Source organism: Chinchilla lanigera, unplaced genomic scaffold (genome assembly GCF_000276665.1).
Source record: "Chinchilla lanigera isolate Chin_1 unplaced genomic scaffold, ChiLan1.0 scaffold00036, whole genome shotgun sequence".
In the NCBI taxonomy this organism is placed as follows: domain Eukaryota; kingdom Metazoa; phylum Chordata; class Mammalia; order Rodentia; family Chinchillidae; genus Chinchilla; species Chinchilla lanigera.
Window position 1 is genome coordinate 3,474,432 of NW_004955437.1, and position 10,947 is coordinate 3,485,378.

The 10,947-nt window shown below is 39.7% G+C and overlaps 1 protein-coding gene and 1 long non-coding RNA gene across 5 annotated transcripts in view; one reads left to right on the forward strand and one right to left on the reverse strand.

Annotated features, from left to right (window-relative positions):
* LOC102028797 overlaps positions 1-4,000 on the forward strand; it is a 19,346-nt gene extending 15,346 nt beyond the window's left edge. For both annotated transcript variants that reach the window (XR_001235065.1, XR_261843.1), the window contains one exon: positions 3,813-4,000. This is a non-coding gene — a long non-coding RNA (uncharacterized LOC102028797). The remainder of the gene's footprint in view (positions 1-3,812) is intronic.
* The window catches only part of Fkbp5 (FK506 binding protein 5), a 103,360-nt gene that overhangs the window by 28,917 nt on the left and 63,496 nt on the right, over positions 1-10,947 (reverse strand). For all 3 annotated transcript variants that reach the window (XM_005389562.2, XM_013516903.1, XM_013516904.1), the window contains exons 4-5: positions 8,945-9,087; positions 7,922-8,036 (exon numbers count right to left, since the gene is read on the reverse strand). In XM_005389562.2, the coding sequence (XP_005389619.1) occupies positions 7,922-8,036; positions 8,945-9,087 (258 nt within the window). The remainder of the gene's footprint in view (positions 1-7,921; positions 8,037-8,944; positions 9,088-10,947) is intronic.

The window sequence follows — 10,947 nt, forward strand, 5'->3', positions numbered from 1 at the left end:
AGAGATTTAATTTTAGCCTTTGGCATGTGGAAAGCCAGTTTTTCCAGCACCATTTATTAAGGAGGCGGTCTCTCTTCCAGTGAAGGTGTTTGGCTCTTTTGTTGAAGATAAGCTAGCTAAGTGCGTTTAGAGTTGTTTATGCATCTTCTAATCTGTTCCACTGATCCTCAGGTCTGTTTTTTCTTTTTCTTTCTATTTTTTTTTTTTTGGAAGCACCATGCTGTTTTTATCACAGTAGCTTTGTAGTATAATTTCAATTTAGGGATTGTGATGCACCCTGCCTTGACTTTGTTGCTCAGAACTGCTTTTGCTATGCTATGTCTCTTCTGGTTCCAAATGAATTCTAGGACTATTTTCTGTATTTAATGTTATTTTTAACATTATAGCCCTACCACTTCAAATATCTTTCATGATAAATACATCCAATTCAGGAATTACTTTTTTGTTCACTACTGTTTCTTATGCCTTGAACTGTTATTTCTTGGGTTTATTTTTTATGTTTTAGTATATACTAGTTTTTTTTCAAGAAGGGCATAAATCTGCATATTCTAAAAGGTTAATTTTGTTCTTATACTTAAACAATAGACTATGTACAGAATTCTAGGTTCAAAATACTGATCGGTATACACACTGCTCAAAGCACTATTTCTAGTACTGAGTGTTACTAACACAATTTTTGTATCTTTGCATATAACTTGTTTTTCCCTGTGAGAGTTTAGAATTTTCTTTTAAGCAATGGAATTCAGAAATTTCACCAGGTAAAATATCTAGGTGAAAAAATCACTCCTTCTATCTGTCTGCCTTTTAGTCTTAAGACTTAATGCTTTTGCAGGGAGTTTTGTTATGTGTTTGATTAGATTAGATGCTTACTGTCTCTTCTGGATTTGTCATCCACATCCTTTCATTTTTCTTTCTCCTTCATCTCTTGTTTTCCTCTGTGTTCTGAGATATCCTTGGCTGTTGTTCAGGTCACCAGTTTAGCTTTTAGGAAAAGCCCACTCTGCTCTTCCTCTCTCAGTCCAAGTTTCAATTTTGATGAACATATTCTTAATTCCAGAAACTTTCCTGTCTTTCTTTTCCTTCTTAGAGAAGTTCATTTTTTGACTTACAAATCTAATATCCTTGTAACTATCTCTAAAGATAGTAATCAGTATTTTAAAGTTCTTGTCTACTTTTTGTTAGTTTGTCTTAGTGCTTTTTATTTTTTCATCATATTTGGTAATGATTTTTTTGTCTGGGCATAGAGGAAACGTTCAGAATGATCAAATGATTACAATTACCTGGCATCATTTTTTCCTTTTTTTTTTTTTTTTCCTGGCAGTACTGGGGATTGAAACCAGGGCCTCGTGAAAGCTGGGAGAGTGCTCTAACATTGAGCTGCACTTCCAATCCTTCTTTTATTTTATTTTGAGACAGAACCTCACTAATTTGCTCAGGCTGGCCTTGAACTTGTAATCCTCCTGTCTCAGCCTCCTAGAGTAGATAGGACTACAGGCATGAGATAACTTTGTGCTTTGATTGTGGCACAATTTTTTATAAACACCGAATGTGTTTCCATGGCAGGCCTTTTCCCAAGGGTGAGCTGACTGTGGGGGGCCTATGAGTAAAGAGTTCACAAGTATTTACTGAGTAGTTACTATGTGCCAAGCATGACAGACACAGGAAGGTGGGGATGCCCTTCTGCACTGCTGTCTGACTTCAGGAGCTGAACCCTTGTTTTATCTGCTGTTGCACAGAGCTGGCTTTTCACACTTTATCTGCATCTGTTTTATGTAGTTGCTCTCTGGTCCAGGCCCCAACACCTGCGGTTTTCTGAGGCTGCTCCCTGTTTCACTTTGGAGCCTGGCCTTGTTTGCATTAGCTTCAGAGTAAAAGTCACAGCCAGCCAGACCCTAGGTTCATAGTTTTCAGTTTGTATCTGCAGACTGGAATCACCTGGTAAGTTAAAAAAATACGTGTGCCAGCAGTTCCATCCCTTGGGACTTTTATTTAACTGGTCTGAGGCTTGGGCATCAGGGTTTTTAACAGCTCCCCTGATAAAATTCAGCCAAAGCTGAGAGCAACTGCACAGAGGCTTACTGGCCTAGCTGTCCCATGTTGTTTTATAACAATCCTGCAGTTGCCCCATAGCCTGTTCTGGCTCCCTCGTACCAGCTGATTGCGAGCTTGGAGTTCTGCCCGCTCTTGTTGAGAACGGTATGTACCTCTGCAGAGGTCTTCTCTACACCTGTTTTGGGCTGGGTTTGCTGAATCTAGTTCCCATCATTCCCGTTTTATCTACTTTACACATTCCTGGGATTTGTCATGATTTCTGACCCACTTCTAGTCTTCCTTTTCCTAGCACGCTTATTGATTTTCTCCTCTGTTATTGAAGCCCCCCTCCCCTTGCCACCCACATCTCAGTGGTTTAGGAGGTGAGAGGGAAAGGAGGCTCTCCAACAACTTGAACTTGCAAGTCGCTCTGCTGAAATATTCGCATTTGAACGTTCTGCCAACAGTGTGCATTGTCTACATTCAAATGAGGCAAGAAAACCATACACAGCCAGCATTTTCAGGAGCCTGTTTCAACTACTGAAGTTGAAAATCCAGGGGATGAAAAGCTAGGAGCTGGGGAAGAGGAACTGGTAGCTTTTCAGAGTCTTATGTCAGTCATATTGGATTTTCTAAGAAAGCAAAGCTTCGAAGTGGCAATGCAGCCATTACCGACGAGTAAACCCAAGTATGAGACGGAAGTATCAGTCATCATCACGGCAATAGAGGACCTTAGAACACAGTGATTTGTTTTCAACAGAAAAAGGACAACACTGAATAAAAATTACATCTGAGTTAACACAAGAAAAAGTATAGTGGAATAATACCTAAAATTGATTCGCAAGCACTGGGGGCATGATATAGAAAGTAAAAATCAACATTTCCTTGAGAAAGTTGAAATTATTTTAAGGTATCATAAATTCTGTTTTCTACACAGAGATGAATTATGAAAAGGAAACAAAAGATTACAATTTAGAAAAATAGTCTGAATTATGGTACCTCACTCTTTGAAAACCCAAAACCTAGAGAAATTTAGATTTAGAACTTAGTAATAGATCTTATATCTACCAATATATAAAATTAATTTGAAGACAGTTACTAGAGGCAAATTAACCATGGGTTCTGGGGCAAGCTGAGCAGGGCCAGAGGACTTTCTGATGGATTATGTACAGGAAAATGATAGAGGTATCAAGGATTTCTTTCGTTAAGCCCATCTAAAGGAAGTAAAACTTACTGTATACAGATCATACGTAGGAGGCATGGTGGGACACTCCCATAATCCTAATATTTTCAGAGGCTGAGGCAAGAGGATTCCAAGTTTGAGCCCAGGTTGGGCAATTTAGTGATTTAGCAAAAAACTTACTTAAATTAAAAAGAGGCCTGGGGATGTAGCTCAGTACAAGGGCCCTGGGTTCGATTCCCAGTTTTTTAAAAAAGACTACATTATATAGAGTAAGGAAAAAGAAATTAGGTGTCCAATATATATTTTCTTAATTGTCACAACAGCCTGCAGGGGTAAAACATTTTCCAGAGGAGAAAATCTGATGTTCAGTGTGTTGTCTAAAGTCATATAACCATTAGGTAATGATTCCAAGACTTAAATAATTCAAGATGCCGTCACTCCCAAAGCCTGTGTGTGCCTCTGCAGGGTTACCTCCCTGCCCTTTGTACAGAAACAGCCGGGCGTGGTGGCACATGCCTGCAACGCCAGCACAGGGCTCTAAGGGTCTGTGGTGACATGTGGCCGTGGGTGACCAGGGTCTGTCGCTATTTCACTGCAGAGCTGCGGACCCTCAGAGCACAGGTGACACTATGAAGAAGACGCAGACTGGAAGAACTGCGAGGGAAGGCGGTGGTCCTGGTTTGGAGCAGGAACCAAGGCAGCTGTCTTCCTCCCTTACACGGCTAACTCACTGAAGAGCGAAAAGGCAGCACACCTTAACTGAAAAATAAAAATATAATACAATAACTAGCTATAAAACTGATTTGTTCCAGAAAACCAAAAAAGGCTTTTGGGTGAAAAAGTAAAAACAAAACAAACCATTTACTTTATATTTCCCAGGAAAGTATACTCTAATGAGATGAGAGACAAAAGATTAGTCATTGCTCTTCCTTAAAATATTTGGAAACAGGAAAAAATAAAATTGCATAAAGGGCTATTCAAATCTACATTCTGAAAATTCCATCTCTAGTATGATTCCCTTTATGTAAAAAAAGGGGCCATATGAACACAAACACACTTGTATCCGGTCATTTCTGTGTAACAAATGTGGAAACCACGCTGTAATACACACGAGTGACCTAAGCTCACTGAAGGGAGTGAGAAGGAACACACGTGCCAAAGCTGAAAAACCATTCTGATGTCCACTGGAAGGCTAACGACAAAAGGATCCACACGAGTACTTTCAACCTAGAAAATGTCTTTTTCACGGGGAGGTGGGTTAGCAACTCCGAAACTCTGTATGAGTATTCTGGGATTGCACAGATGAGTAATGCACTGCAGATGCACTGCAGGGAAAAGCTGCAAATGAGCAAGAGCAGAACAAACCCGTGTGGTGCCCTGGAGCCGTCAGCGTGGTTTTCAGTACAGCTGCAGACCGACATGCAAGTGCACACTGGTGTGCACCTACCTCCGAGCTCTGTCTGCTGAGATGTGCGGGAAGCAAGAAACCGCCCCACAGGGCACCACCACCCAGGTCTCCAATAGAAGGAATCGGCGCTCCCAGGAGAGACGGCCAATTCCAGGGTCAGGGGAGGGAAATTTTAGGAGCGCTTAGAGCATTCTGTGGTGTCAGAAGGTAAGGAAGTGAGCTGGGTGTGGTGGTCATGCAGGGTACTCAGGGGCTGAGGCAGGAGAATTGAAAGTTCAAGCCTCATATGGGCAATTTAGTGAGAACTTACATCAAAATAAAAAATTAAAGGGCTGGGTATGTACTTCTCTGTAAGAGCCCTGGATTCAGACCCCAGTAGCGCAAAAGAAGACAAAGGAAAAAAGTAAGGAAGTACAAAAACAATAACCAGCACCCCCCATTCAGTGGGGGCAAGTTCAAAGAACATGACAGGAGTTTCTAATAATCAAATCTTAGGCAATTTGAGAGAGAGAGAAAAAAGTAATAGAAAGAAACTTACAGAAGCAAATAAATATCCACAGATGCATAATGATACTGAAGATATATAAGGGAGAAGGGACAGCTCTTCCTTATAGTAAAATTCCAGTTAATAAATATGGAGGGAAAATGGAAATAGAAAAATTACTATCGGTGAAATTCCACAGTAATACCTGTTATATACAAAAGTCATTTACGGATGCTGGAATGGCTGTATGAAGATTCATATGGTACAAACCAAGCCATCTGCACTGTCTCCTGGTATTCCTCTCCCAAATGAGATACTTAGTAATCACAAAGGAAAAACAGTAACTTTACAGGAGAGAAACAAGGCACACTCCACCTTAACCAAATGACCTACGATATCACCACTAGTAATGAGAAACCAACATCATGGACCTCCTGATGTTGAACTGAGGTGGACATGACATATATGGTATTTTCCAAAAATGTACAACTTCAATCTAATCATTTAAAACATAAAACAAATCTAAATTGGAGGGTACTCTACAAAATAGCCAGTTGCCTTCAAAATCCTCAGTCATGAAAGACTAAGACTAAAACCTCTCATACATTAGAAGGGAATAGAGACAGGACAGCACACATGTAACCCCAGCACTTGGTGGGGCTGAGGCAGGAGGATCACATATTTGAGTCCTGCCTGGACAAGTCAAGGAGATTTTGTTTCAAATATTAAAAGGGGCAGGGGTGGAGATGTAGCTTAGTGTAAAGGCCCTGGCTTCAGGCCCTGGGTTCAGGTAGCTGTATAGGTATGTAGATGGATAAATAAACAAGACACCTAAATACAATGCTAGATCCTACATCTGATCTTTGACCAGAAAAGAACACTAATACTGCACTAATGTTAATTTCCTGATTTTGATATACGTCCTGTGGCTCGCGGTAAGATCTTAACATTACAGGAAGCTGAGTGAAGCATACAAGGGAACTTTCTGTAACAGTTTTGCAACTTTTCCGTAAGTCTAAAAATTATTTTTAAAAAATTTAAAAATATGACTACTATTGAAAACATTACCCCAAATAAGACTTAACTTAGCCTACTGCAAAGTCCATTTCTATAGTGGAAGTCTATAATTGGAGGAGATTTTTCCTTTTAGTTGACCCTACAGTTTAAAAACATAAATTACTGAACTGGGAAGTTCCTATATTGTAAGAAAAAACTTGTATATACATTTGCAAATTTTCATAATAAAATTTAAAATATAAGACATAAATAAGCTTTTTAAGTGACTGTTAATACAGTAAAGATAATTTTCAATCATTCCTATAACTTTCACAAAAATCTAGAATCTTACCATGGTTAGGACATGGTCTGGCCCTGCCCTATCACCTAAGAAGATCACAAATGCCCAGAAGTGAGGCCAGAGCCAGCTCAGGCTGGAGCCAGCCCTGGAATCCCCTCTCTTGACCTCAGGCCTGGATCTATTTCTCCCATGAACATCTGAGTTCTTCATTTAATCTAAAACTTAGCATGAATAATAATGATCTAAACACATTATCATCACAGTTAAAATATTTATAACTGCTTCTAATAAAACATAAAAGACAACTACTAAATTTGAAGTAATTTATTTGACTTGTGGGAATGAAATGAAACATGGATCCAAAGTAGTACACACAATATGAACAAGAAATTTAAATATTCTAGTTATCTGTCTTAAGTGAATTGTCATTTTAAGTAGGTCTTATACAATAATAGTTCATGCTGTTATTTAATGGTTTAGTTTTTTGTTTGTTTGTTTGGTTGTTTGAGTCAGGGTCTTGCTCTGTTGCCTAGCCTGGTCTCAAATTCCAGAGCACAGTGATCTTCCTGCCTCGGCCTCCTGAGTAGCTGGGACTGTGGGTGTGCTCAATCATGCTGGCTTTAATTTTTTTGTTTTTTCTGAATGGAAATATTTCTGTGTTTTTCACAACTTCCTTTTGAAGGATTTCAGCTTCAGTTAATGGCATCTTTTAGACATTTATAACATAAGAAGCCTTTTCTGAACAAATGCATCAGGCACTGTAGCTGAAACCGAAAAAGGCAAGGGGAGATTTGGGTCCTCAGGCGCTCACCGCGCACGGGGACCGATGGGCAATGCTGACTGAAATATGAAGTGATAAGCAGAATAGAATGGAAGAAGAGTCCCCCATCACCCCAGTCCTCAGAGGTGTCCTTACTCCCAGTGAACGACAGAGGAAATGAAGGAGCTCTGGGTTGCTCAATAATTCGCAAAGCAGGACTTGAACCCGGGTCTTCTGATTTAGGGTAGAATCAATTTTGATCTAAACGATTAACTGTGTCACATCATGACAGTCAAGGTCGTACAGGGGTTTGAGTCCTGAAGAGGACTACAGTCTGTGGCTGTCTAGTAACCTTCTGAACTCAGACAGTCTGAGTGACATCTCTGCATTCACCTTCCTCACCTGGGGACAATAAGCTCATCTCACGAGGTTACTGAGAAACAAATGAACAGATACGTAAGGCAACGCTAGGGTTAGTTTTTGGCACCCCACGGAGTCCAAACCCTGAGGATTCCTTAACGGTTGTGATTGTTTTTATTCATTTTTGAGTCTGTAGAGGGCGGCAGGGTGCCTGGCACACATACACTAAATTAATATTTACTAAATGAAGCCATTAAATGAATGCTGAATCTAAAACTATTCTTGCAATATATTCAGTATGCTTATTTCCATTATCAGACTTTTAAAAAAAAATCCCATGTCATCTGCATAAATGGATTTCAACTTTTAAGGGGCAGCCCCCTCACAGCAACACTTACTGTCCACTCTTGCCCCTTCATTCGGGTTGGAATACCCCTCTCCTTTCCGCTTGATTCTCCTGATGATGCCTCCATCTTCGAATAAATCCTCTCCTTTGAAATCAAGGAGCTCAATCTAGAAAGGGAAAAGAGATTCAACAGGAAAAGATCAAACAAAATCAATGTAACACATGTAAAGGGAAAAGCAACTAATTTGCTTTTCATTTCACAAAATAAGGCTTTTTTTTTTTTTTAAATCTGTGCGTTGCAGTTATTAGAAAAGTAGAGGAAAGGAACACTGTAGTTTTCAGTACTTGGAAAGAGCTCTGCGTAATGATAATGTCTAGGACTACATCCTGTGGGGCTGCCGTGCAAAGACAGGCAGGAAATACTTGGAAAACGGCCTTGCGGGCCGAGAGCCAGAGCGACAAGGTGCCGGCGCACAACTATTTTGTCTGACTCCAAGGCCACCACTCTGTCACCCCAGATTTATGAAGTTCCCTTTTTAAAAATGTGAGAATAAATCCTAGGAAGCTGGCCTCCTACTGACTAAAGGTGTATCTCACCTCATTAGAATAGGTCTTAAAATCAGGCTTTGCCAAACATGAGTGATGAATTCAACACAGGACAAATAACATGTCACCACCTACTGCTTCTAAAGAAGGGAAATCTGTGACACTTATAAATCTTTATTAACATTTATAAGCCTTAAAAGTACCTTACAACTTGGTACAGGCACATTCAACATTTATTTCCACCACTTCCGTTCTGTCAATTTTGAGTATGTCACATTCACTGCTGACCAGAGCTTTTATTTCTGAGTCCAGTGTCTTCTGTCTGTTTGGCTATGACCTCTCTGCTCCAGGCGCACATTTCTAAGAACACACTGGCACACACCCCTTGGGTTTGTGGGAAACAATTCAAAAGGCCGAGCTCCAAAATAAGTACGCTGGATAAGAGTCTAGACGGTAAGCGCAGGGCTCCTGCTCCAAGGCAGCCCTGCAGGGCAGCAGACGCTGGCAGGGCAGCCCCACACACACTTGCCTCAAAAAAGAGGGTTGCATTCGCGGGAATTTTAGGGAGGCTGCCGGCCGAGCCATAGGCGTATTCTGGTTTGCAGAGCAAATGGCAGAGCTCCCCTTTCTTCATGGTGGCCACTCCAATGTCCCAGGCCTTGATAACCTGGCCTACAACAAAGGAAAAGGTATAGGCTATATTTAAAAAGATCTGACTTTCAGAAAACGAAGGTCCAAACAAGCTTCCAACTTTTCATACTACGCACTCAACTAGAAATTAGGGGTTACCAGACGACGGAACTCAGCAAAAGCTACATGCAAAGAAGTAAATTATGATTTTTTGGAAGGCTATCAGAGACAATTCCCTGCTGAGGAAGAGGAAGGTAATTATCAACACTAGGCTACTCAAAGATTAAATCTTTGAAAAATGATGGTAACATAATCCACAAGATGTGGCTGTGCTGCAATTGTTGCTTAATTTATCATCTCAGCCACAACAATGTGTACATTTTCTAGGCACAGATGGAACACAAATACCAGAAAATGGAGTTTGAAAAAAAAAAGAAAGAAAATGGAGCTTGTCTTAAGGAAGCTTATAATTTAGTTGGGCAGGGCACAAATACCAAAAACAAGAAGCAACCGTGAAAGTACACTGTATAAATGGGTCCATGAAACAAGTTCTGAAAACTTAGAATCAGAAAAATATTTCTACAAACAAAAAGGCTGTGGTTATATGTCATTTTGTCAAGTCACAACAATTACAGAACTTTGAGTTTTTTCTTTTTGCCAGTTCCTGGACACTTAAAGTCACGGCTCAACAACAGAACTATACTAGGCTATGTAATTATAATCTCCGTATCGACAGTGCTCATCATGCGCATCCTTAACTGTGTCTTACTGTAAGCAGGTACAAAACCTTCTGGAAGCAAAAGAAAACCTAGGCAATTTAAAAGAATAAAATAACACTTGAGGTGCTGTGTCAATCAATAAGTAAGTATTCCACCAAGCAGGGTCAGGTAAGCAATGAATGAATTCATTGTTTGTACCTCATTTACTACTCTCTTTAAAGTTAAAAGGAAGGTAATTATCAACACTAGGCTACTCAAAGATTAAATCTTTGAAAAATGAATGAATTCTGAAGTGAACTGTGACCTTGGATTGAAAGAAAGCGCCAGGCAGGACACTGGGGCAGGGGAAGCTGATACATGGTCTGCAAGCAACGATGGATAAAAGTGTGTTACTCATGACTTCAGTTTAGTCTTCCTTAAGTACTACAACTTTTCAAAATAACAGCTCCCCTTATTTCAGTAAAAATTAATTTTCCTAAGTAATAGATCCACAATATCAAAACAGAGAATGATATAAAGTAAAGGCAAAGCTCATCCATCCTACTGATTGATTTTTTGAGACAGGGTCTCACTTTGTAGTTCAAGCAGGCCTTGAATTCACTATGTAGCCCAGGTTGGAACTCACAGTGACCCTCCTGCCTCAGCCTCCCAAGTCTTGAGATTGTAGGCATGTACCGCCACTCCTGGCTCCATCCCTTTCTTTTTTACCTTTTTTTTTTTTTTTAACTTTAAAGAGAGTAGTAAATGAGGTACAAACAAAAAATAGAACAATAGCAGCGTACCAGTATCACAAACATAAACAAACTGAAGCAAGAACATTTACAGTGATACAGGGTTTCAAGACAAAATAATACGAATTAACAGTGGTTGTTATATTACATATCGCTATGCTCAACTACATTACTCAGATTACCAGAAGTAAGAATGGAAGATTCTTCAAACCATTAAAGAGAATAAGAAAATAATTACTAGATAAAACGTTAGAGATAATAGAGTTTCACTAGACAAGATGGTAGGAATTCACCATGGTAATTTCATTACATATTGTTACCTTCAAATCAGCTGCCCAGATTACCAGACACGAGCATGCAAAATTGATTAGAATATAAAAAATTTTAAGCATTAACTATTCCTTTCAATATACCATCAGAAATCAGCAATATAGTTATTATAGCTATTCATA